The sequence below is a fragment of the Oncorhynchus tshawytscha genome, linkage group LG14 (assembly GCF_018296145.1).
Source record: "Oncorhynchus tshawytscha isolate Ot180627B linkage group LG14, Otsh_v2.0, whole genome shotgun sequence".
NCBI classification, from domain to species: Eukaryota; Metazoa; Chordata; class Actinopteri; order Salmoniformes; family Salmonidae; genus Oncorhynchus; species Oncorhynchus tshawytscha.
Genome location: NC_056442.1, coordinates 26988798 through 27015593, shown reverse-complemented (window position 1 = coordinate 27015593; position 26796 = coordinate 26988798). Strand labels below are relative to the sequence as shown.

General features: G+C 42.8%; 2 protein-coding genes across 4 annotated transcripts in view; one reads left to right on the top strand and one right to left on the bottom strand.

The window, feature by feature from the left end:
* Positions 1-2341: 2341 nt before the first annotated feature.
* LOC112266902 (B-cell CLL/lymphoma 7 protein family member B-B) lies at positions 2342-5421 on the bottom strand. The gene is made up of 6 exons (XM_024444814.2): positions 5241-5421; positions 4717-4792; positions 4519-4606; positions 4127-4297; positions 3813-3916; positions 2342-3654 (listed from the first exon to the last, which is right to left on the bottom strand). The coding sequence occupies exons 1-6, from the start codon at positions 5330-5332 to the stop codon at positions 3583-3585; spliced, it is 603 nt and encodes a 200-aa protein (XP_024300582.1). The 5' UTR covers positions 5333-5421; the 3' UTR covers positions 2342-3582.
* Positions 5422-9250: 3829 nt separating this feature from the next.
* LOC112266905 (huntingtin-interacting protein 1-like) overlaps positions 9251-26796 on the top strand; it is a 48269-nt gene continuing 30723 nt past the window's right edge. Inside the window, exons 1-3 of one of the 3 annotated variants that reach the window (XM_042297250.1) lie at positions 9251-9523; positions 25313-25376; positions 25884-26026. In XM_042297250.1, coding sequence (XP_042153184.1) covers positions 9404-9523; positions 25313-25376; positions 25884-26026 — 327 coding nt within the window. In that variant the 5' untranslated portion in view covers positions 9251-9403. Of the gene's footprint in view, positions 9524-15658; positions 16057-25312; positions 25377-25883; positions 26027-26796 lie in introns of those variants that run through there. The other 2 variants (XM_042297251.1, XM_042297252.1) reach the window with 2 other exon arrangements.

The window sequence follows — 26796 nt, the reverse complement described above, 5'->3', positions numbered from 1 at the left end:
GGTGCTACCAGGAGACAGGCCAGTACATCAGGAGACGTGGAGGAGGCCGTAGGAATGCAACAACCCAGCAGCAGGACCACTACCTCCGCCTTTGTGCAAGGAGGAGCAGGAGGAGCACTGCCAGAGCCCTGCAAAATGACCTTCAGCAGGCCACAAATGTGCATGTGTCTGCTCAAACGGTCAGAGACAGACTCCATGAGGGTGGTATGAGGGCCCGATGTCCACAGGTGGGGGTTGTGCTTACAGCCCTACACCTTGCAGGACGTTTGGCATTTGCCAGAGAACACCAAGATTGGCAAATTCGCCACTGGCTGCCTGTGCTCTTCACAGATGAAAGCAGGTTCACACTGAGCACGTGACAGACGTGACAGAGTCTGGAGACGCCGTGGAGAACGTTCTGCTGCCTGCAACATCCTCCAGCATGGCCGGTCTGGCGGTTGGTCAGTCATGGTGTGGGGTGGCATTTCTTTGGGGGCCGCACAGCCCTCCAGGTGCTTGCCAGAGGTAGCCTGACTGCCATTAGGTACCGAGATGAGATCCTCAGACCCCTTGTGAGACCATATGCTGGCTGCAGTTGGCCCTGGGTTCCTCCTAATGCAAGACAATGCTAGACCTCATGTGGCTAGAGTGTGTCAGCAGTTCCTGCAAGAGGAAGGCATTGATGCTATGGACTGGCCCGCCCGTTCCCCAGACCTGAATCCAATTGAGCACATCTGGGACATCATGTCTCGCTCCATCCACCAACGGCACGTTGCACCACAGACTGTCCAGGAGTTTGTTGGATGCTTTAGTCCAGGTCTGGGAGTAGATCCCTCAGGAGACCATCTGCCACCTCATCAGGAGCATGCCCAGGCGTTGTAGGGAGGTCATACAGGCGCGTGGAGGCCACACACACTACTGAGCTTCATTTTGACTTGTTTTAAGGACATTACATCAAAGTTGGATCAGCCTGTAGTGTGGTTTTCCACTTAACTTTGAGTGTGACTCCAAATCCAGACCTCCATGGGTTGATAAATTTGATTTCCATTGATCATTTTTGTGTGATTTTGTTGTCAGCACATTCAACTATGTAAAGAAAAAAGTATTTAATAAGAATATTTCATTCATTCAGATCTAGGATGTGTTGTTTTAGTGTTCCCTTTATTTTTTTGAGCAGTGTATATTCAATGTGCGGGACAAAATTGAGGCTATGATTAAGAAGTTGGAGCTCTTCTCTGTCTGCATCAACAAGGACAACACACAGGTTGTATGATTTTGTCATTATACATCATTGTATGATTTTAGGTGTGCAAATTAACTCAAGCTTACGGACAATGTCAAATGTGATATAGGGAAGCACCTGAGTGCTTATTTCGGTGCGCAATTACGCATGTACTTTCCCGAAAAGGACGACACAAACAACTAGATTCATTATACCTTTCATGCCCTGCCTCCAGTCCACTTACTGATATCTGAACGAGACAGCCTCATCAAAATTGCAACGAGCGGTTCTGTGAAAATTTAATTTAATCAGAAACTGCTGCCAGATTTCTGGATTGGGCTGCGCTATCCTGTCTTGGCAAATCGCACTGTTAAGACACTGATGCCCTTTGCATCCACCTACCTATGTGAGAGTGGATTCTCAGCCAACTCTCTCCAATACAACCCAACATTGCAGTTTTGTGCATTCTTTAAAGCACACCCTTCTCATTAACCTGTTGTGAGTTATTCACAATTTTTGAGGAACAAATACGGTTTTTACATGTAAGATGGCTAAGTAAAGAGCTAAATTATTGATTATTATTATTTGTGCCCTGGTCCTATAAGAGCTCTTTGTCACTTCTCACAAGCCAGGTTGTGACAAATACTCAGTCATTCTTATGTTTAATCAAATGTATCGTATAGTGTGTGTGGCTGGCTTACAATGATGGCAAAAAACAATATTTGAGAGTGCCCTGACCCTGGTGCTAGAGGGGGTATGCAGCTGGAGGTTGAATGTTTGAAGGGGTACGGCTCTATAAAAAGTTGAGGAACCACTGTCCTATAGTGATGAGTTACTTACTTCCCATGGATTTTAACGTTCAATCAAGAATAATTCTAGCATCTCTATCAAGTGTCATGATTTTATTTAATGGACTGCTTAAAAAACCCACAGTGCCAAGACTGGCGACGAATGGCCAGTCACGGCCCAAGCTTTCTATGTATAAATTGAGGGCCCAAGGCCATGGATTTGCAATCTGATCATTTCCATGAAAGATAAAATGCAACCAAGTCAAGTGGTCATCCTATATGGTGAAAAACATTTTGGACAATTATTTGAGAGTGTGGGAGTCAAAAGATGCAAAACACTGCAAAAAGAAGACACAATATCAACCATATTTTACTATGGAGCAGGGTATATTCCAGCATGTGCATCACTTTTGCAGCAGAAAATAAACACTTGAGAGCATGACCCACCTGACCATAAGAAATGATCTCTGAATTACAATACAAGGTCTTTAACTACTTTTCAACCTCATTCAACATTCAAACTCATGCTATACCAGTCACATCCAATGCCCTATGAAAATGTAAGAAGCAAGATAAGAGCATATCAAAAAGGATAGACATGACAAACAGTTGTCTAATCTTATTTGCAAAGCGAAGTACAAATGTAAAAAAATATTCCAAAAACTTCAGCCCATATTCAATAAAATCCAGTGACCGGAACAAGTTTCCCCTCATACTTCCTGTGCTGCTTGGATAAATGTATTTAACAAAACAGCGCTAACAGTGTGAAACAAAAGAAACTCAACAGAATGTTAATTAAGATATGATCAACTTCATCCCTCAGAATTAACAAACCCATTTGATTGAATAGGGGCCATAATTATTTAGATCTGTGCAATTTCTAGGAATAGCATAACATATGAGACACTTGTCTGACAGAAAATAAATATATAGTGTATATTTCAGAGCGATAGGCACTTTTTTGAGCACGACTATGTACAGTGTAACACATTAAACGGCTTAAAATTACTTTCAAAGCTGAGAAAGTAAAATTGTATTTAAAAAAACAACTTAAAATAATAACTTCAACTTTCTTTTTTAAATGTATTCCATTTGTAGTGACTTGATTAACGGAAATGCATATTTTATAATAATGTATGTAGGGATAACTGCCAAAATAAAGGAAACACCAACATAAAGTGTCTTAATAGGGCATTGGGCCACCACGAGCCAGAACAGCTTCAATGCAACTTGGGCATAGATTATATAAGTGTCTGGAAATCTATTGGAGGAAGGCGACACCATTCTTTCATAAGAAATGGCATAATTTGGTGTTTTGTCATACTACGTTTTTTTAAAAACATATCCATGGTAGCCAAAATAATGGCCATAATAATGGCCTGCCCGGCATTTTTATACACGACCTTAAGCACATGGGATGTTAATTTCTTAATTAACTCAGGAACCACACCTGGGTGGAAACACCTGCTTTCGATATACTTTGTATCCCTCATTTACTCAAGTGTTTCCATTATTTGGGCAGTTACTCGTATGTCCCATTTGAATCCTTCAATAGAGTGCATGGGTTGCATGCATGTCCATCCAATCAACTAGTTATCTCAGTACAGACTTTTTTTCAGTGCAAATTTTCTTCAGTGGAGGGGCTCCTGATTCCTCCTCTTCTTCCTGTTGGAAATGTTGATATTTAAATAAATTGATTGTGGTGATTTCTTTAATGTTATTATTAAGAGCTTAAGCAATTACCAATCACAACTTTTCTGCAGCAATTTTTTTTAACACCATAAAAATGGTCATATCCTTTATTACTACAGAAAATGACTTACCTCTGTGCATGGAACTCTTACTCGAACACCAAGGGGCAAAACCAGGTCTTCCTTGATCAATGTGGGAGGCTCATCAGCAACTTCATGTGCTGGCTGGGATGGCTCTGCATATAGAGTGAAAGACTGAGTGAAACTTAAAAGTTATTGAGATATTAACTGTAATATAGCCAATATATTATACCTCAGTTACAAGAGTGACATAATAGCTAGGGCCCAGAGTTTTTCCTAGTCAGGTTACAGGGTCTGGAAAAGCTCCTGGCCCTACATGGGTGCACTGTGCAGTGCGATGGTGTAGTATGCTAAACTAACTGTACCGTCCACACTCTCCTGGCCCAGCATGGGTGGTTGAGCATCTTCGGCCGTGCGGAGTGTTGTGGTGTGAGGAAGAGGACTGACTGCCTCACTGGCATGCTGGGAGCTTGAGCTGCTGCTGTCCATTTTGGGCTGGTAGACATCTGACAGGAAACTCTGGTTGCTGCATTCATCTGCGGTGAAAAGAACAGGAGCAGTCTTGAACGGTTTCAGACCAATATAATTTTCAATTGAGGAGGACAATTTAAATTCCAATTAAAAAGTATGTAAAAGTTTTTATCTGCATTCAGTGAATTTCCATAGAATTGCCCCCAACCCTGTTATCTAGAGTATTGCAGTTATTTAAAACCTGCTCCAAACTGCTTGTGCTTCTCACAGTCAGTCAGTGCCTTACCTAGGAAATCCATGGTAGAGCTGGTGTTTTCCAACACCACATCTTTTAGACCTCGAACCTCTCCAGTTATGGATTTGCTCCGGTATATCTGAAAGAGAAAAAAAGAGGCAGAGTGATAAGGTTGTTCTGTACACAAACTCATTAGATTCATGAACCATAGGATGGTCTGATGCAGTCATCTATTATTAGATACCAAACCTGTTTAGTGTCTGTCACAGGCACCCACTTGAATATGCGTAGGGATGTGTCTCCCACAGTTACCCACTTCTTCTCCCTGAAAATGAAATGTAATAGAACAGAGAATAGATTTACTACATTCAGTAATAAAAGCATGAACCAAAGATGCTGCTCATTTACTGGTGGCTATGCACAGAGCTAGGCTATGTAAATAGCCTATGTTCAAGTGCATTTTTTTTGCCTAATATTCCTGAACCTCGCCGAGGGAAACTGCTCCGATGGACAACGGATATTTTCAATGTGGGTCACACTTATATCAGAATGCGTAACGTTGTAACAACATGTGGACAAGTGTAGCCATTTTGACAGACTGAACAATTCCGTTAGTCCTGCCCATAGAATTGCCGGGCTTCGGCAGCTTCGTCTCTCCATTGGCTGTTGTTTCAGTCACTCGCCAACCCTTCTAATATTTTCCGTGTGAAGTTTGTTGTGTGGCGTTGCAGATGTTTACATTTAATTTACATAATCCCCGCGGTTTTACTTACCATTTACGCACTTTTTCAATTGCTGCCAGCACCTTTTTAATATCATCTTTAGCACGACTTCGTGTCTCCGCGCGACCTGACCGTCCAGACATCTTTAGTACTTTTTGGAGATGTCTTTTCTTGCAACTCCAATCTTGCAGTGTGCTTACTCCTCCAATAAGCTAATATTCTCGCGAGGTTTTAACACCCATTCCCTTTTCCTAGTGGTTGGTTTGTCTGTTTTCTTCATCCTCCCCATCATCTTTGATTCGACGTCATCACATTACCATTGACAGTAAAATAATAGGTTGTTATGATGGAAATGATGGATATCTGGATATTCTAACCCCCATAAATGACATAAACGTAATGAATCAAACTGGATATAGTGTTTTTTTTTACGAAGTTGGTTTATAAAGGATTTACTAAATTCACTATCAGATTGAAAGGGTTGTTAATCCTTGGGTATGAGAGGAAGTGAGGGTGGTGAAGAAACTACAATAGAGAGGGAGTAATTAGATCCAATTATGCACAGCTGGAGCTCCCTCCCTGCCTTCTATCAATCATATGGTCAAAGATTTTATTTTTATGTCTTGCAGAGGGTAGGTAGCACTGAACAATAAACACTGATATGGCATGCATTTGTAATTTCAGTTCAATTGAGCAAACCAGTGCTTGACTTGGATTGAAATTGGTGCCAGTACTCATTTTGTGTGCCGTTTCTGTTTATATTTATGTGCAGGAACTCTGCAATAGTTTTAAGCCAATATTATATCAGAGGTGCAGACACTGAAGCAGTAGAACATTTTAGGTGCTGGTACTCAGTTCCGGTGAGCTCCTGCCCAAGTCAAGCATTGGACTAAACAAATATTGATTGGCAGGCTCAATCAGCAGGGTGAGATATTTGGTGTAACCTTTATGTATTCTGATCTTATAGCTGTGGCTAATTACTTCAACTAGCTCTAGAAAAGACCCAGAACAGCGTAGCAGCACAGCTAACCTGGATTCTGTGCTTGATTTAGTTTGAGTGGCACAACGGAACCACCTGGAAAATCCTCCAAACTCAATCAAACACACCTCATTTTACATTTCACCCAGGCAGATCAAATCAAATTGTATTCCTCACTTGCTTTGAAAACAACAGGTGTGGACTAACAGTGAAATGCTTACTTACAGGCCCTTCCCAACAATGCAGAGAGAAAGAAAATAGAGAAATAATAAAAAAGTAAAATGCATAATAACAAAAGTAATAGTAGATACACAATGAGTAATTATAACTTGGCTATATACAAGGGGTACCAGTACCGAGTCGGTGTGCAGGGGTACGAGGTCATGGAGGTAGATAGCGTATGTAGATACTGTATACATATAACTAGGAATAAAGTGACAGATAGTAAACTGTAGCAGCAGTGTATATGAAAGTGTAAAAAGTTAGTGCAAAAAGGGTCAATGCAGACAGTCCAGGGAGCTATTTGGTTTAACTAACTATTTAGCAGTTTTATGGCTTGGGGGTAGAAGCTGTTCAGGGTCCTGTTGGTTCCAGACTTGGTGCATAAGTACCGCTTGCCATGCGGTAGCAGAGAGAACACTATGACTTGGGTGGCTGGAGTTTTTGACCATTTTTAGGGCCTTCCTCTGACACCGCCTGGTATAGAGGTCCTGAATGGCATAGAGCTTGGCCCCAGTGATGTACTGGGCCGTACGCACAACACCCTGTAGCGTCTTGCAGTCGGATGCCAAGCAGTTGCCATATGAAGCGGTAATGCATCCAGTCAAGATGCTCTCAGTTGTGCAGGTGTAGAACTTTTTGAAGATCTGAGGGCCCATGCATTTAGCTCCTCTGGCTGGCTGGTTTATCTGTGATAGTTTGCAAGCCCTGCCACATCCAATGAGCTTCAGAGCCGGTGAAGTAGGATTCGATCTTAGTCCTGTATTGAAGCTTTGCCTGTTTGATAGTTTGTTGGAGGGCGTAGCTATATTTCTTATAAGCATCCGGGTTAGTGTCCCGCTCCTTGAATTTTTGAAAACCCAAATCTTGCAATTCTGATGCTGTTAGATATTTTTAAGATGATGGACACACACTTTTCACACACACTACTGTCAAAGTACTGCACAGAAAACCAGCCTCTTGCCAGCTATCAAATATGAGAGGGCCAGCAGAAACCATGGAAATGATCTAATTCAAGGCCCACAGGAGTGGACTGGTGACCTGCAAGCTCCTGTGACCTATATAATAACATATTATAACCATATCCATAAAAACACATATTACACACATATTATTAGATCATATTATAACCACCATATTATTAATTTAGTTCTGGAGATTCATTGTTTACTCTGAATCAAAAATGAATAGGCCACTGGCATTTCTATTATGTAGGCTATTGTAGCGAAAACTCAATTAGACACTGACTGTAGGCCTACAGTCATAACATGGACTTTTCTATATTTACATTATGGTGATAAAGTCTGTACCAACAACCCAAACGCTATCATGTGCCTTCAATCATGCGTAATTGCGCATCATATCAAAATCAATAATGGTCCCATAATATTGATGTAGATGGGCACCAGCAGAATTCTAGCCAGTCGTTGACATTTCTGGGAGGAGTCTGTGACAGTTGCATCTGGGCCATAGAGAATGACAGAGATCTCTAGTGGCCAAAATACCATGTTAGCATGGACAGTGCAATTGAGGGCTTCCACAATTTTAATATAGTCAACTGGCTGGGACTTTCCAGGACTAGATGTAGCATAGTAAATGTGAATCCGGGATACTCAAATGAGTGGAACGGTTAAATAAGACAGAAGGTATAACGTGAAGGTCTAGTGAACGTCTAGGAACCCAAAGGTTGTGTGTTCGGATCTCATCAAGGACAACTTTAGTTTTTTAGATAATTAGCAGCTTTGCAACTAATTACATCTTTTTAGCTACTTTACACCTACTTAGCATGTTAGCTAACCCTAACATGAACCCTTTTACCTAACTCCTAACCTTAACCCTAACCTTACTTAGCTAATGTTAGCCACAACAAATTGGAATTTGTAACATATCTTACGTTTAGCAGATTTGTAACATACTGTGCGAATTACAATTCGTAACATATCATACAAATTGGAATTCGTAACATATCATATGACATGGTTGACGGACATCCACAAATTAATACCTACCATTCAAAATGTAACATTGGCATGTCCCAGATTTACATGTACTATGTTATGTTGACTTCTGAGTCCAGGTTGGACTTCCAACTTCATTGGCTGATCCCTTCTGGTGACACTGCTGGAGTCATGTCCAACCGGGTCATCAGGAAGGTTTAGCCAATCGTGAAGAAGAAAATTGACTACTTCAAAATGGAGATAGCCTCAATGGCACTGCCCATGCTGTCACAGACGCTATAATAGCACAGCTACAAAAAATAAGTCCTCTATCTATTTCTATGGTTTGGGTAACTATTGCCCTAGTTCATCAGTGTCAAAACAGTGCAGCACATTTGCAAAAAAGCTGATTTAGACTGCATAGGGAGAAAGGTAATCAACATGAGAGCATTGGGATTATATTTTAAAATCAGCTTAGTGCAACCAGCAACCTCACTGTACATCAGGCTTAATGCTACATTCTTAACCAAGTGGGAAGTGGGAATTTACTACATACGACTGGGAAAAATCTGCTTGAACGGCCCTCCAATTGATCATTACTAGTGGGAAACTCGTCTATCATACTGAGCTCCCATTTCTCCCACATGCTGACATCTGACGTTACATACTAAGAAAACGACCTTGATAATAGCATTTTGGCAGTTTCCTGCAAAAAACAAAGCATTAACTATAAAAAGCAATCTATTAATATGTTTTCTGAACACTATCATTTGTTTACAACCTTGATAGCTGTAGTTTGAGTTTATGGTTAACACAGCTTGTTGGGCATGAGCGTTTCTCAACGTATTCAAAGCACATGAATTAATTTACGACTTCACAACTAGTAAATTCCCACCTCCTACTTGGTTACGAACGCAGCTTAAAAACATGACTTCGTCTACAGAGGGAGATGCGGTGGACAGGCGAAATGACCTCCTGAATTTGTCGACTGCCTGAACTATTATTGTCCAATTTTATGAATAATTTGACGATATCTCTGTATAAATATTATTTTTCAGTGGAAATTCTAAAGAGACACAATGGACCGAGTGAAGAGCTCCATGCAGCAAGTACCGAACCCAATTCCCAAAGCGCTGATTCGTCGGACCGGTGGTGCCAACAGTTTAGAACTTGAAAAGGAGAACTTTGAACGCGGTCAGGTAAAGCACTTGTTTAGTGGGAATTCTGGATTTCTTGTACAGAATTAGAAGGGACTAAGAAATGTGAAGATATTATAATTGTTATGGTGAAGCTTCGAGTTGGAACCGTCCGTTGCATTGAAGTTGGCATCCGTTCAGCGTGAAAACTTGCGGACATGTCATGGTTTATCAGCTTGAGTGATTGGTGCTGCCTCGCAGGTTCGGATTTCCATGGAATTTTCTGTGAACATTGCTCATGATCTATGCACGAAGGTGTGTGTGGGAGCCAACTTGACCTAAATGATTGAGTGTTTACAGGAATGCATTGTTTCCGATGTTTGTAATACAATGTAGTAATATAGTACCACCACACAACAGCAAGCCAACATCATCATCATCCCTCATTCTTAGCAGTGGGTAACATATTTGAAACGAATGTTTGATAGCTATGCCTCAAATAGCTTCTACTAGATTAGAAAAGGTATCGTCACAAAGTTGATATTGCAAAGATTATAGAGACATGACATCATTGTTGGGTCTTCAGTGCAAGATCAAAATCTGTTGAAATAGGTCAGTCCTAAGAGCACAGATTTAGTTATTTGAGAAATTCTGCCTGATAAAGAACAGAGGTCTGATACCATCTCTCAGGAGAGGTGACGCCCACAACTGTGGAGAGAGAGGCAAAATGCTGTATGTGTCTGCCTGGACTATCCATAAAACCACTACCATGTATCGAACTGCAATAAAAAGCCTTTAAGTGCATCCTGGACACAGCACTAGAAACAATGGCCTGAGAGATATTGTGATGGGTTCTGGAAAGTACAATCAGCCTACAAACTGGGGTGTGTGAGAGAGAGCTGGGTGGGACTATCATTGTCGCTTTTATCCAGGGAAATAAGTTTGATCAAAGGGTAGGACTGAGCAGCACTGTTTGTTGATGCCCTTTAAACTGGCAATCCACAGTTAAAACAATAAGTGTTTCGGTAAAACACTGAGGGATGGGGCTGTAACGACTCTCAAATTCATAGACCGAGCTATGGATGCAAGGACTGACCATCCATGATATCAACATTTTTGTTTTAATCATGTTTTGAGGCTATATAGTGTTTGTTTACAAACATTGGAGTAAAGCAAGCTTATATTTTGTGTTTTGATGGGGAATCAATGGGTACATATCATTCATTTATAAATAAAAATGGGATGCAGTGACTGCAGATGCCCCTTTAATGGTTTGGATGTACTTTGAATTCTCAATCCCATATAGCTGACAGTCTGTTACTCGAGCTGTAGTATAGAAAAACGCATGCTCATTTTTCATGCACGCTGCCGAGCAGCGTGGACAAGACACTTCCTGCTTGGCAGTCTCTTCCCAGATGGGGGGGTAGTCAAAAAGTAGGTCAGATGAATCAAGCCTTTTAAATTACCCTGCTCTGCTGGGGTTGGGTTTTTTTTTTTTAGCGGCAGATGCAACCTGCTTTTCCCCTCTTCTACTACAACCACTGCTAAATTAGCCAATGAGCTGTTGAGCACTCATTTGCGGGACTGACGATTGATCCAGAGAGCAGAGGTTTGCTGTCTCTTGTAGTCATAGTGTGCTATGACTGTGACATTGATTTTAGATTAAAGCCTACATTTAGCCTATCATACCACATTCCTCTCAAAATTGCTCAATTCAGATACGATTCCTAATCTGGTTGTAGCAGTTGTTTTTGTTATGGTTGATTTTTGACGGCAGTCCTAAAGCTGTTTCGCCACGGAGGGAAGAATCAATGAAATCTTGTTTGTGCTTTAATACAGGGATTAGCCCCGAGTTAATCTGATCTGTTGTGGCTTGGATCTGCCTGAATCTCCTGGCTTTCACCACTGTCCCAAAACCACCAGTGGCTCTGCTCTAAGACCTCTGTTCAGGCACAAGCACTCTAATACAATCTATACTGGTCCCAGATCTGTTTGTGCTGTTACACCAATGACCATAAGAGTTTTATGGTGTTTAGAAATGTGCATTGACACTGAACAAGTCTCTAGAGTAGACAGATCGTGGTAAGGGTGAAGTCATGGGTCCCAGGGCTCCTATCTCGGTTTCTTAGAGCCTGAGAGTCGGGTAAACAACAAGGGTGTGTTCAGATTCAGAGTACTCACTACTTCATTTTGTCCGCAGAGTTATAAAAATACCTCACCCATGCCCAGATAACACATACAGCATGCATGTAATGACATGTTTAGAGAACTGAAATAAGTAGTGTCCTCTCTAATTGGAGATGGAATGAATCTACAGTGTGCTTGTTTATGAAGGACTGCCATGCCTCTCTGTGGAGTCGCAGTTGTACTGCTACGTAACAGTTTCCCATCGGTCATGAAATGTAACGGCACAGTTGTTTAAAAAAAAAAGAGCTCAATGACCAGCTTGAGAGAAACTATTTTAGCCGTTTCAACAGTCCACCTCCACTTGAACACCGTACCCCTTTAATGAACCATTTAACATCCAGAGCTGCTATCTCTTTCTCTTCTGGAATGACAGGCCCGACTTTGCAGGTAGCCTGGCGGGTAGGAGCGTTGGGCCAGTAACCGAAAGGTTGCTGGATCAAATCCCAGAGCTGACACGGTAAAAATCTGTCATTCTGCCCCTGAGCAAGGCAGTTAACCCACTGCCAGAAACCATAGCTCAGTACTGCCTCCTACAATGACGGCGTGTCTGTCTGGATAGTGGTCTGAAATGAGAGAAACATGGTTGCGTCTGTGAGAAAGCTACTTCCGTTCAGCCTGGCACCCCACTTTAGAACCTCTCCTGGGTCTCTCAGCTCCCAGACCCGGCTTTCTATTGTGGGATACATCCTGAGAGTGACTCCACCACACAGCAATGTGGCTTACATAATTAAGTCTTAAATTTAGATCCAGATTCTTCCTGCCTGTCTCCAGCCCCCCTGCATCCCACAGCTCTCCAAGACAGGCTGCCTCTGGATATTCAGTACGGTTCGTTCCTTGTCATTTCAGCAAGTCATGACACCCACCATCTCAGATTGTTCTGAAATTGTTTCTGTTAGAAGCAGATAAGACTAGCATTCCTGCAACATTATTTGGTTGAAATCTAATTAGATCTCTGAGAAATTAAGCTAATTGATTGCACCCAAATTGGCCATTTTTAATTTATAGGATTAATATAATATTCAAAGAATCCAAAGAAATTGTCAAAAGCTCCCCACGGAACCGCTACACCCCACACCAATCAGTTCTCTATGTCTGACAAGGAGCGTGGAGTGTGAAAAGGCTAATATTGGCACCATTTCTTTTTTTTTGCAAAAAAGTTAGCATTTGAAACAGTGGACAACAAAACCAACACATGGATTGCTGTCATACCTTCTCAATAGACTGCTTACAGGGTAAGGAAACCAATATGTAATTGAGTCATTTTGGTTAACGATCCCTTTAACATTGAGCAGTCACCTGGAACAGTACCATCTTGTGGCCAGAACCTGGCAATATCAGGGTGTAGGATGGGACATAAACCTAACAACTTCAATGACTAATTTCACTGAACAGGGGGGAAAAAACATCACCAAATTCACTGGGAATACATTACATATGATGTAGAAACAATACTCTGAGCCGTAGTACCATACTACATGTCAGACATAGAGAACTGATACTATATACTTGTTGTTGGGGATTGGCGTGGAGGGTTTGTGAGTGATAATTTATTTGGATTCCTCATGTCTTACTCATTGTTAGAAAAAGGTTTGGTCCAAATCAGATGTCAGGTACTATATTTATTGAATATTATATGAATCCTATATATTAAAATTGCCAATTTAGATGCAATCAATTAGCTTAATTTCTTAGATCAAATTATATTTGAACTAAATTATGTTGCAGGAATGCTAATCTTATCTGTTTCTAACAATAGAAACTTTCAGAAAAATCTGAGATGGTGGGTGTCGAAATCCACTTGTGCTTTTTGAGCATGAGAGTCATTCTGACACTTTTTGAGGATGTTAACAGTTTGTTTCTTAGATGATGTATCTTAGTTTGACTAAGAGATGCTGTGGCACTGCTATATCTCTATCTGGTAATCAATGCTGCCCACCCCACCGCCTGTGCCCCCTTTAGTGGAGCACTGTGGTGCCCTGGCAGCTGTGGAATTTGGAGGAGGATCCACGACCATGTCCCTTGGGCACAAGCAGCACAGCATGGCGGACCCAGACAAGCACTCTCTAATCTCTCTCTCTCTCTCTGTTACACACACTCTTGGTCTTCCTTTCTCTTCCTGCCTTTGTAAGATACCCCCACCCTGTGCTTGTACCCTGTCATTATAACCAGGGTGAGTTGGAGAGGGGTAGTTACACACACGCACGCACAGGGAGAGCGAAAGCGGCCCGGGCCCATTAAAACCACTGAGGCAGCAAAAACAGCAGGCACTGGCCTGTGACCTCATTGCACCGGCTGTAGATTAAAAAGTCCTGGACATGAGTGGCAGGTCAGCCATTGGAACAAAGTACTGAAATGAGATCAAAATGGCATTAACTCTGGCTTTAATTTGGATGGATTAGATATTTTGAAACCTAAAAAAAAGTTGATTGGACATTGGATGCTTTGGTTACATCATCACAAGGACCTACATTTGTATTATTGACTTTTAGTTCATCATTACAATAATACTTGTGATTTTAGATCTAACTTTCTGACTTCATTATTGCGTAAATCCATTATAGCTTAGGGGATACTGTTCACACACAGTAGTGATTTATTATTTTTTTACCTTTATTTTACTATGCCCTAATGTCTGGCTAACTGGATAGAAGGGCCTACTCAGCGATTAAATGTCGTTGTGACATACCAGTAAGTAGATTTTTGTTCTGGAACGGTTTGTCTCAGCCGTGTTCAAGGCCATTTATATGAACTTTGCCCACAGAATTGAGACAGGGAGGCTTTCACCCTTAACTCGGCGTGTGTGGTGTGATTGTGTGTGCTCGGCACCACCCTCACTAAGGCGGAATTAATGTACGGGAACCCAGACGAAAAGAGAAACTCAGTTGTTCAAACAATCAATATTCTACAACTGACTACAATATAAACATGATAGTCATAAAGGCCTAGAGTAGTGTATGTGAGAATTGCAGCCTCTCCATAGAGCCGTGCTCGATGGGTCCACCCACACCATTGGCCCACACCGTACCAGGAAGTGAAGAGACTGTAGTGAAGAGCAGGCTTTGTCTGAAGACAGTCTGTTTTGTGTGTAGCGGCCAGTCTGCCAGCGGGAGAATGGGTCACATATTGATTACTGTGGACTATGCTCCTCACTTGGCCCAAGTAATAATAATAATTGTAACTTTAATTGTTAATGTGCTTTTCTTGCATGACACACAATGAATTCAGAAAAAATACTTAATTTCATATGTTCAGTACCAAATTGCTGAGGTTATTACTAAATAATGATATGCATAGTCTAATATTAACTTGTTTGTGCTTTGCCAAAGTTGTTTTTTTAGCTATCTGAAATGATCTAAGCTGTTTGATTTTGTGTGTGAAGATTCCAGACAGTGCAATAATTTCACGATTATGATATAAACCTCTCTGAGAGTAACCAGAGGAGGGCACTATTTACCTAAAATGACTGATGTAAGCTAAAGTTTATAACCACATTGCCTCAGCATAGTTGAAGACTGAAAACGGCTCCTTTTTGCAGTGTCACCGTATAACTTTGATATTGACAGTGACTTACTTTAATTATGCTACTGTAGGCTACCCTTTTCGTATAGCACATCCTATTTCAATATGGCCCATAAATATAGGCCTACATCAGACAGTAATGTTATGGTCACATGTAAGCAGTTCCCAAATCACAGATTATTTGTTACACTGTTGCACTGGTTGTGGAAAGTTACATTGTTTACCATCATGATGATTTGCAGTGTGCCCGAGCCGCGCTGGTCTGGTGTCTCGCCGTCTCATCATGTATTTGATATTTTTTCAGGATAGTATAATTTGTTACATGGTGAGGTACGAAGTTAGTTTGGGCGGGGGTTTGTGCCATCCCCAGTCTGCACCTATTGTTTCACAGAGAGAGCACGCTGTTGTTTACACAAAATCCCCGGACAGATATTCAATTCTTGATGTTTAGAACCACCTGCCGTCCTGTTTAGAAATATATATTTTAAATATTGCAATCTACAATGCTATACAACATATTCAAAAAATACACGAGAGGGAGATGTTCCCGTGTGTAGCCTACTCTAGAAGTAGGTTGTCGTTTTCTAGACAGTTCTGTTCCGCTTCTCGACAGTCGGATGCTGTGGGAGCCCCCACTGTTAACTGAGCACGTAGGACCGGGAGAAGGGACACGGAAGGAAAGGAATTGGAGAGCATTTGATATCAAATCGGGACACATGTTGAGTTAACGGGTCCACTCCACCACCCTCTACCGTCTACCTCATAAGCGATTCTAGATTTCTAATTTCCCAGTTGTAGACGATTCTGTCGAAGTATTGCCATCGACCGGATTCGTCTTTGAGCTCACAGCCACCCTGCATTTTTCTGGGACTATGGATCTTAGTAAAATGGTAGGTTTCCAGATATCGATTTATTTTTCCAGTGAACATTGTTACAAAGGCGCAACAAATATGTGTTTTCGGGGTGAGAGCGAACTCATTTGTTACCAGGATTGTTTATTTAGGAAATTACAAGTTAGGATACTGCCTTCGGGATATATGTTCATGGTCGCTCTAAATAATTTGCTGATCATGCAACTGTATCGAGTGGTGTTTTTTAAGTTGGCCGTGTATGCTATGGATTGTTATAGGATAGTCCAGACTCTAGTCGGATGCATGTTTTAGTGTAGGCTATAACTAGTGTATTGGGCTATAGTTTGCTAATGAATTTACCCCGACTGATCGGATGTTTCCCCCTTATTTTCTCACATTGGCCCGTTTTCTATGGTCATTAGATAACGTAAGCACGCGCACGTTTTCCACGGTGACTAGAATATCAAATAGCTATCTGACTATAGTGTTGTTTTCTTGGAGGAAAGCGATGTCAGTCAGACTTATGGTAGCCCAGCTACTTTGCAATGCGTGTCGTGGGTCAGTTAAATACTTTCTATAAGGCTACTAGAGACAGCAGCATATCTACTAATAGGTTGGATTGCACAATACATTTAAAATATTTTACTAACCACCAGGGACATAAGATATAGCGTTACAAACCATACATGATTAGTTCGGGAATAATAATCACTCTTATTGATAGAGAACCATCACATTTTTGTTACATCATGAGTGTCATTGCAAATATCATGGCTGATAGTGATAGAGGCTATGCATGCTGTTTTGTATGATTGATCATGAATGGCCTACAACAGCAGATGGAGAGCATTGATTTAGTAATTTGTGAACAGGGGAATCCCCACTTGAGAAATCCCCCCTCAGGGTCAGTTCAACACTGGCTGGACTTGGTGTGAGAGTTCCAGAGCAGGTGCACTTGCAGGGCCAAAGCACCAAGACTGCCCTTTCAATGCCAACATGGTGTAGTAGGCTACTATAGCTCTGTATAGAGGGGTGGGGGAAGGGGGTCAATACCAAGCTTTGTGCTCCTCCTGAAATCTCATTGATGTGGAGGTAACCGTTGGAACACACACACAACAGTTTGTTTGAGGCAAACACCGGTTGTGATGGAATACGTTCCTCCGTTGTTCTTGGAAGCAACACCGGTTGTGATGGAATACGTTCCTCCGTTGTTCTTGGAAGCAACACCGGTTGTGATGGAATACGTTCCTCCGTTGTTCTTGGAAGCAACACCGGTTGTGATGGAATACGTTCCTCCGTTGTTCTTGGAAGCAACACCGGTTGTGATGGAATACGTTCCTCCGTTGTTCTTGGAAGCAACACCGGTTGTGATGGAATACGTTCCTCCGTTGTTCTTGGAAGCAACACCGGTTGTGATGGAATACGTTCCTCCGTTGTTCTTGGAAGCAACACCGGTTGTGATGGAATACGTTCCTCTGTTGTTCTTGGAAGCAACACCGGTTGTGATGGAATACGTTCCTCCGTTGTTCTTGGAAGCAACACCGGTTGTGATGGAATACGTTCCTCTGTTGTTCTTGGAAGCAACACCGGTTGTGATGGAATACGTTCCTCTGTTGTTCTTGGAAGCAACACCGGTTGTGATGGAATACGTTCCTCTGTTGTTCTTGGAAGCAACACCGGTTGTGATGGAATACGTTCCTCTGTTGTTCTTGGAAGCAACACCGGTTGTGATGGAATACGTTCCTCCGTTGTTCTTGGAAGCAACACCGGTTGCTCAAAGTCACGTTATAAATATGTTATTGGAGCGCTGTTCACCGCTCTGGATCAAACAGGCGAAGCCTCAAGGCTGCTCTCTGAGACAAGTTCCTCTCTCTCAGCCAGAGGAAGATAAAGGCCTGCCTGCCACCTGGCTGTCAGTGTCCTCTTAGCTCAGACTCCTCTGCTTTGGTTATTTATGTCATGCACTGAGAGACAATGGTATGAAAACATCAACACTCTTGGCAGATGCAAGAATCGAAAGCAGATATCGAATCGTTCTCAAAGAGGGCCCACTACTGTTGTTAAGGTGAACTAAAACCTAGTCTTGTAAGACTGTATTACATTTCTACAGTGTCATAGCGTCTTTATCAAGGTAAATTAGTGGAAATGTCCATAGAGAAACCACAAACTAATTCAGCGGCTGATGTGCTTGCCCTTTTACTTTTATGACATCGGCACTTCTTCAGGAAGTTAGCTCCACTAGTTACACAAAGCAGATAGGAGGCCTCCCTCACAGGAGGTTGCAGAAAGCTGTCTTGTCAAAGGAGGCTCGTAAACGGACCATGGGGTTTAGGTTTTATTACGCCAGGGCCTTTGGCCCCCAAGGTCCACACTCCGGCCAGTATGTCTCTTCAACCACCTGCCGTCCTGTCTTCCAGCCCAAGCCCCACAGGAACAAAAGCTGTGTCGGTGATGTTATAGACTTTGACTAGCTCAATGCTGGCGGTTTTGAACTGATAATCCACCTGGCTGTGCTGCTGCTACAGTTTCAACTGTTCTGCCTGCGCTTATGGAACCCTGACCTGTTCACCGGGCGTGCTACCTGTCCCAGACCTGCTATTTTCAACTCTCTAGAGACAGCAGGAGCGGTAGAGATACGCTCAATGATCGGCTATTAAAAGCCAACTGACATTTACTCTTGATGTGCTGACCTGTTGCAACCTCGACAACTACTGTGATTATTATTATTTGACCATGCTGGTCATTTATGAACATTTGAACATCTTGGCCATGTTCTGTTATAATCTCTACCCGGCACAGCCAGAAGAGGACTGGCCACCCCTCATAGCCCCCTCATAGCCTGGTTCCTCTCTAGGTTTCTTCCTAGGTTTTGGCCTTTCTAAGGAGTTTTTCCTAGCCACCGTGCTTCTACACCTGCATTGCTTGCTGTTTGGGGTTTTAAGCTGAGTTTCTGTACAGCACTTTGAGATATCAGCTGATCTAAGAAGGGCTATATAAATACATTTGATTTGATAATGGAGTCTTAATAGACATGAGACAATGAGAAGTAGGGTGACAATACAGTAGTATATATCTATTCAGTGTACAAAATATTTAGGCCTACCAGTTTGATTCTGGACAGTATATTTCCAGTATTTTGTCTTACTTTGGTCCTGAGTAAGGTCCTGTGTTTTTTTTTTCTGAGCACATGACCTGACCAGGAGAAACTCTTTACTTAAATGGGGAGGGACGATCTAAACTTGTCCAATAAGAACACTCAAGTTCTGTTGCAAAACATTTTGCTACGGTGTGCCCTAATGAACACAACCCTGGTCTAATCCATGTTGGCTTTATGTTCACATAGACAGGAAGAGTGGCCATGCTGGAGGGATTGTCTTTTATGTTTCCTTTCCCTACCGTGCCAGGCTCTTAGAGGTGTAGAGTGAGTGTTCCATGGGAGTGGAAATCGACGTCAGAAATGTGAGCAAATTTGTCAAATGCTCCTTTACCGAAACAAGTAACATAGAGGGCCCTTTTTAGTGTGCTGACCTTTTAAGATTGGTGGAGTTCCAACCTGAAGAATAATATAACCTAAACCCTCTCACTTTTACGCTCTATGGCTTTTACAACTTGTTGTTTTGAGGGACGTTAGTAATATGCTTGGTTTTAGGTTTTCACATTTGCTTCCTAAAAAGGTGTGTTTTTAAGTGGTGCATAGTATGATGACTTGTTTTCACACAGCCTGTCTAGTGTGACGTAATGTGAAGTGAGTAACTTTTCAGGAAGTGGCTATTACGTGTTTTTAGTTATTTCAAAATGTCCATCTCAAGCAATCCTTGTCAGCAGGAGAGCACTATTGGTGTCAAATAGCTACAAATTGTGTGTGTGTGCGTGCGTAACCTCAGGTGGGGAGGTAAAAGTTTAAAACTATGTCCAGTTGACCATTGGCCTGGAAGATGCTGGCAAAGGAAACATTATAAAAGGGGAGCTGTGAGGTCTGTTTGGGTTGGCACCGGGTACTAGGCCTGAGGAGGAGGAATAGTGGAGGAGCTGGGTGCATTTTTCGACAGGCAGGAAATGGGCTGGACAGGGTGTGCCAAGACAGCAAGCCTGACTGAGCACCCCTCTCCCCCTGCTCTCTTCCACCCCCCCCACTGACCCTCTCCCCACCACAGCACCTCTGTGTACAGTGGCGACGCATTCACAGGCAGCCATCCATATTTCCTGTTTTCATTCCCTCCCCCCATCCTTCCCTGTTTACCCATTCCTCTTGAGGTGGTGGGCAAGTCTTAGCAGTACCACCGCAGCAGCCCGCCGTGCACCTCCAGTCCACGGTGCCTGATGAAAGCACTGTAGGAACAGGGAATAGTTTGTGCTGCTTGGCCCCTGCTTGTGTTCTGGTGTTGTTTCAGCACAGCGTGAACAGCAGATCATCTGAAACACTATCTATCAAGACCACTAACCAAAAAGCACTCTTCTTCCCTGTCAGCCATGTAGATTATGTATGGATAGAAGCTCGCCAAACTCATGAGAACCCAGGCTCCTTTATTTAGACTATTATTTTGATTGGATTGATTGAATTAATCCAATCAATGCAGATGTTTTTCAACCATCATTAACTTTATTCTGCTCTTCAACCGTTTTCCTAGAGTAGTGATAAAAATATACTGCGTTGTCGTCAAAATCATCTCGTGTCCTAGTACCGATATGTCTGCAGGAAAAACTTGCAATGCAAAATGTTCCCCATTATGCCATGGGATGGGCCGTTAGTCATGTTCATGTCAAGCAGTCAAAACCATTATTCAAATGCTTTCTTTGGGGAAATGACTCATCAATGATAGATCACTGCATTATTAAACAGGCACTGACCGGGCGGCTTTTAAGGCACCGGCTATGTCCTGCTCAGTACTAGACAAGACAGGCTCATACTGAATCCCAATCCACCCCTAAAGCCTGGGCACTCTTGTAGATCTCAAAGGATCTGATAGGTTTAAGCAGTATGGTAATTCCTTCACCTTGTCTTCTGATAGGCTGGGTGGAGTTTTCACCATATTGCTTGCATTTATCCTTTAAGCTCAACAAGTGTGTAGGCCATTTGGGTTTGTTTCTTGACAGTGTCACTGCCACACAGCCAGGCGAGGACTAGCATATCAATGACAACAGGAGAGGCCTCTAGAGTTCTCTGTGCACATTACATAGGTGGGCCCAGTCCAGACTAGTCTCTGTGAGGCAAGCCTCATCCTCTGTCTAATCCTCCAACTGCAACACACCCACCACCACAGTCTGTTTCTCACCTACTAATTCACTTTTCTATCAGTCATCATCTCACTTCATCGGCTGGCCATGCTGCGACGAGACGAGTTAATAGGCCTGTCGATGCCAGCGAGCCGCTCCAGCTTCTAGTCCCATTGGTTTGCCAGGAGTCCTGAGCAGCTGGCACTCTCTTTCAGACGGACGACAAAGTCGCTCTGTGGACTAATTGGGTCGTTCCTGTGTGGGAACTGCTTGCACAAGTGCTGGAAGCCTTCCATCGTTCCTTGGAATTTTGAAAGTTTTTTTTTTTTTTACGGAAAGAAATGGTGTGGGGATTTGACTGAAATGTAACGGTAGTGCTATTTTTACACTGAACAAAAATATAAATGCACCATGGAAAGTGTTGGTCCCATGTTTCATGAGCTGAAATAAAATATCCCAGAAATGTTAAATTTTGTATTTCACCAAAAAGTTTGGCACAAATTTGTTTACATCCCGGTTAGTGAGCATTTCTCCTTTGCCAAGATAATCCATCCACCTGATAGGTGTGGCATATCAAGAAGCTGATTAAACAGCATGATCATTACACAGGTGCACCTTGTGCTAGGGACAATAAAAGGCCACTCTAAAATGTGCAGTTTTGTCACACAACCCATTTGGCATGTTGACTGCAGGAATGTCCATGGGGTTATGGTATGGGCAGGCATAGGCTACTAACACCGATTGGATTTTATCGGTGGCAATTTGAATGCATGGAGATAATGGGACGAGATCCTGAGGCCCATTGTCGCGCCATTCATCTGCCGCCATCACCCCATTTCAGCGTAATCCACGGCCCCATGTTGCAAGGATCTGTACACAATCCCTGGATGCTGAAAATATATAATTTCTTCCATGGCCTGCATACTCACCAGACATGTCACCCATTGAGCATGTTTGGTATGCCTTGAATCGACGTATATGACAGTGTGTTCCGGTTCCGGCCAATATCCAGCAACTTTGCACAGCCATTCTAAGAGGAATGGGACAACATTTCACAGGCCAATCAACTGCCTGATCAACTTTATGCAAAGGAGATGTCAATCTGATGCAAATGGTGGTCACACCAGATACTGACAGTTAATTTGTTTGTTTTTTCCACACACCTAGCTTTTAAAAATATATCTGTGTCCAACAGATGCATGTCTGTATTCCCATTCATGTGAAATCCATAGATTAGGGCCTAATTATTTTTATTTCAATTGACCGATTTCCTTATGAACTGTAACTCAGTAAAATCTTTGAAATTGTTGCGTTTTGTACTTGTTCAGTAAAGAAGATTCTGAATGTTTTGGACTGTATTTGCAAGTGAAATCCAGATATGAGATATTGTCCTTTGTCCAGACTCCTGCTGAGCTGTTTTCAATACGTCTCATCCATCCCGCAGTAGATTCTCAGACAAACAATGGTGACACTTGAAAAGGTCACATTCGCTTGCCTGTCGTTGTCAGTAAACACAGAGGAAGCTACAGGATACTTTGGTCAGATATATGGCTCTGGGTGCAGTGTTGACATCATGGCATACACACATCGCTTGGCTTGTGCTTGATTATGTAGCAACAGGTGTTCCACCTGTAGCACCAGTGTCCATATCAACCCTGCATGTATGTTTAATGATCGAAGGCATGGCTAGTAGAGCTGAGCATGTTTTGTGGTTCATCCTCTGCAGGGCTACAAGCTAAGCACAGAGACATGGATGGAGTGGAATTTGAACCAGGGAGCAGTGTGTGTTGAGAGATGTTAGCCAGCTCTGCATTCCTCTCTTTATCCTTGTCCTCCTTCTCCTCTTCAGAAGGCACAGCTGTGACTTAATTAGACAGTCACCCTGTGAATCGATCTTGTCAATACAAAGCCCGTCTTTGTCACCTTGAGCTGTGAATATGCCATTTGTAATGAGGCTGAGAGAAAAAGACAGAAAGAAACAGGCTATTTTGTCTACTCTTATCATGACTCTTGCGTCCTTAGTGTGTGTATAAAGGTTTGTTGATTTGATCACTAGAGAAACAATCTACATGTCCGAATGAACAAGGTGTCTAAATAATCACCAATCGAGCATGACTGTGTAGTGCACTACTCCTAGGTTATTCCTCTGAATGCCATGGTCAGCAAGTCATTCCTTCGTGTGAGACCAACGCACTGCCTGCGCTCCCAGTGAACCAACGGTGAAGTGAACCTGTGATGATTTATCACCATCTGCTTCCCCTCCCAGAGAGGACTCAGGACATCTGGGGGAAATGAGATGATTCAACCTGGCCTGTCCTTTCGTGACCCTAAAGCCACTCCACTTCAGACTTCAATATCACTGTTCTTTATCGGACAACATGCTAGATGTGACACCGGTATTCATTTAAAGCAGAGATGGGCAACTGGTGCCCCTCCCCCCTTTTGTAGGCCCACAGATCAATTTCTAAAAATGGAGAGGAAAAAAAAGTTTTAGGAATTCAGTTGGTCTCAACGTACTGTTGAGAGTTAGAGTAGTAGAATACACCAGGTGAGATTTCAAAATGTGGATGTGCATCAGCAGTTTTTCTCTTGTTATATCAGTCAATGATAGTCACTCAATTAGCCCATGTCAGCCCATGTTTGATTGCTAAGTTAGTCTAGCCAGTTATCTAAACTTGTAGTAATCATGGTCGATTTATGGACCGGGGACGGCCCCCGTTTTGATTTTGTAAGTCACTCATTCAGATATCATATTAACATGGCATAAGTCTGAGCAAAAATGTATAGAATTGCAGGAAATAAGCATAACAATTGCAAACATTTCTGACTGCCCCATGGCAAAATGTATAGAATTGCATCAAACTTGCTTTAAAACTGCCACATTTTCTCTTTGCCCCTTGGCAAAATGTGTAGAATTGCAGGAAATTAACTCACTTTCTCTCCTCTGTGGGAGGCCGCAAATGTTTTTTTCAAGGTAGGGGGGCCCCTAACAAAATATAGCATAGTGTGGGTATGGATGTGGGTACATATTCACTGCGGCCCCTTATGATAAGTTCAGATTTTTTTGTGACCCCCATCAGAGTTGGCAATCCCTGATTTAAAGGCTCAGAGAAGAGGTGGAGGTGCATAGCGGGGCTGCTTTTCCACTCAGATGGAGGCCGAGATCAAATAGCCCTGAAAGGGATACTCCTAACAGGCCTGAAAGGGATACTCCTAACAGGCCTGAAAGGGATACTCCTAATAGGCCTGAACGGGATACTCCTAATAGGCCTGAACGGGATACTCCTAATAGGCCTGAACGGGATACTCCTAATAGGCCTGAACGGGATACTCCTAATAGGCCTGAACGGGATACTCCTAATAGGCCTGAACGGGATACTCCTAATAGGCCTGAACGGGATACTCCTAATAGGCCTGAAAGGGATACTGATGTGGCTCTTTACACATAAGTTAAAAGAATGTCTCCTAAATTGAAAAATGACAACCCTGAAGTGAAATGATTCTTCTTCTGTGTGGCTGGTGGTATTTTAGTGGGGCCCATTGTATGGAAGCACTAGGCTTTATGGGAGTGTGTGTGAGAGGAATCAGATGTTTACCTGGCTTATGCGGTTGTGATGTGTGTGTGTGTGTGTCCTTGGCATTTGCTCAGCCCTGTTTGTTTAAACCTCTCGACTGGAGGTAGGCTACCACCACCCCAAGTGAAGCCCACACTGTGCAAGGATTTACTGAGGATTGCGTTCTTGAATATTCAGTATAAATAAGTAGGCCACAAATATTCTCTTTTGTTACTGATCTATTTATATATTTTTATAGTCGCTGTGTGTGTTCCAATGGTTCAGTTAGAGTATGGTGTTGGAAACATCAGGGTTAGGCTTTGATTGACACATCATGGGCCACATAGACCTGTAGCCTACTGTATGTGTAACTAATTGTAATTCACTTTGGCATCTGATAATTCATATAAAAAGAGAGAATTCTGAGTGTGGTGTGTGTGTCTTCCTCGAGTGAGGAGTATGAGAACACCAATCAGTGCAATGCTTTTCTCTTTCCTCTCTCCCTCTCCACTTCCTCCTCTGCACAGGCTGTGAGCATCAACAAGGCCATCAACACCCAGGAGGTCGCCGTCAAAGAGAAGCATGCCAGGAATATCCTCTTTGTCGAGCCGGGTGTGTCGCTGTGTGTTTGTGTATGTGTGTGTGGGGCACTGTGTGTGCAGTGTCGATGTTAGTTGTGCAGTGTGTGTGCGTGCGTGCGTAGTGTGTGTGTGTGTGTGTGTGTGTTGGATAGAATCGGTTTCTCTCTGACTATAGAGAAAGGAGAGCTGTGTTTATGTTGACTCCCATGTGTTTGTGCAAGCTCTTGTTCCTTCATGACTCAGGGTTGTGTTCGTGCAAAACAATAATGGAACGTGACCCTGATGTCTGCCGGGACCAGGCCATTAGTGTGTGTGTGTATGAGAGAGAGAGACCGAGAGACAGACTGCTCTGTAACGGTCATTGTGAGATGTGTGGGAGCCCCTCTTGAGAGAACAATGGAAGTTGAATAGGCAAGCAAAACACCTCTCTATGTTAAAACCCCCCCAGCAGCCTTCGTCAGAATATGTGTGCTCTCTGTCATCTCCCTCGTGTTTCTCCTTGACTGGTCTGTCTCACCCTGTATCTTGGGGACCCACCATGAGAAGGGCGCCCACACTTTCTGGGCGGCGGTCAATCGTCTACCGCTCTCCAGCAATGCGGTGCTCTGCTGGAAGTTTTGCCACGTCTTCCACAAGCTGCTGCGAGACGGCCATCCCAACGTAAGTCTGAACCCACCAACACAGCCCTGATGGGACACACACCTGTGTCGCGATCTGTAAGGCGTGCAATAGAAAACTGAAATTAGCATTTATTATTGGACAAGACTTGTCAGTTCCTCCCTGTTTCACTACGTTTTCTTTTGGTCCCTAATGAACACCACCCTGAACATAGTGCACGCCAGGGACATGCCCATCTCTCCATAGACTTGTGCTCAAGAAGTCTCGAATGATACTATATTCTCTGTTTATTACTCTGCTGGATTTGGTTTGAAGCCAAGCAGGGTAGGGCTAGAATGGGAGACTGATGCTCTGTGATCACTAAGATCCCACAACACTTATCCCAAGACTAGGGGTGTTAACCCTAGTCGCCCCGTCTTAATTCCTAATCTGGCCCTGCTCATCCCCAGATTCCAATTGGCTAATTTCAGCCCCTCTCCTGTCCTCTCCCCTGCATCTCTTTCCAAGGTCATTGCTGTAAATGAGAATGTGTTTTCAGTTAATTGGTAAAATAAGGTTTAGGTCAACTAAATATAGGGGTGGTTTCCCCGGAAACAGATTAAGTTTAGTCCTGGACTAAAACCAATTTTTAAATGGAGATTCTCCATTGACCATGATTTTAAGACCAGGACTAGGCGTAGTCTGTGTCCAAGAAACCGGCCCATAGGGAATATCATTTAAGATTTGCACTTAATTCAGAATAGCTATTAGTCTGGTCCAAGATGTGCTGCCTTGCCAAGTCATGCCAAACACAAACAGTTCTGGGACCAGGC

Bases quoted from the DNA above. Each gene is read 5' to 3' on its own strand.
- LOC112266902 (XM_024444814.2), bottom strand. From the start codon at position 5,332: ATGTCTGGACGGTCAGGTCGCGCGGAGACACGAAGTCGTGCTAAAGAT. The intron at 4,793-5,240 runs GTAAGTAAAACC...TTTCATTTTCAG, and splicing joins ATTGAAAAAGTGCGTAAATG to GGAGAAGAAGTGGGTAACTG. The intron at 4,607-4,716 runs GTTTGGTATCTA...TTTCTCTTTCAG, and splicing joins CTGTGACAGACACTAAACAG to ATATACCGGAGCAAATCCAT.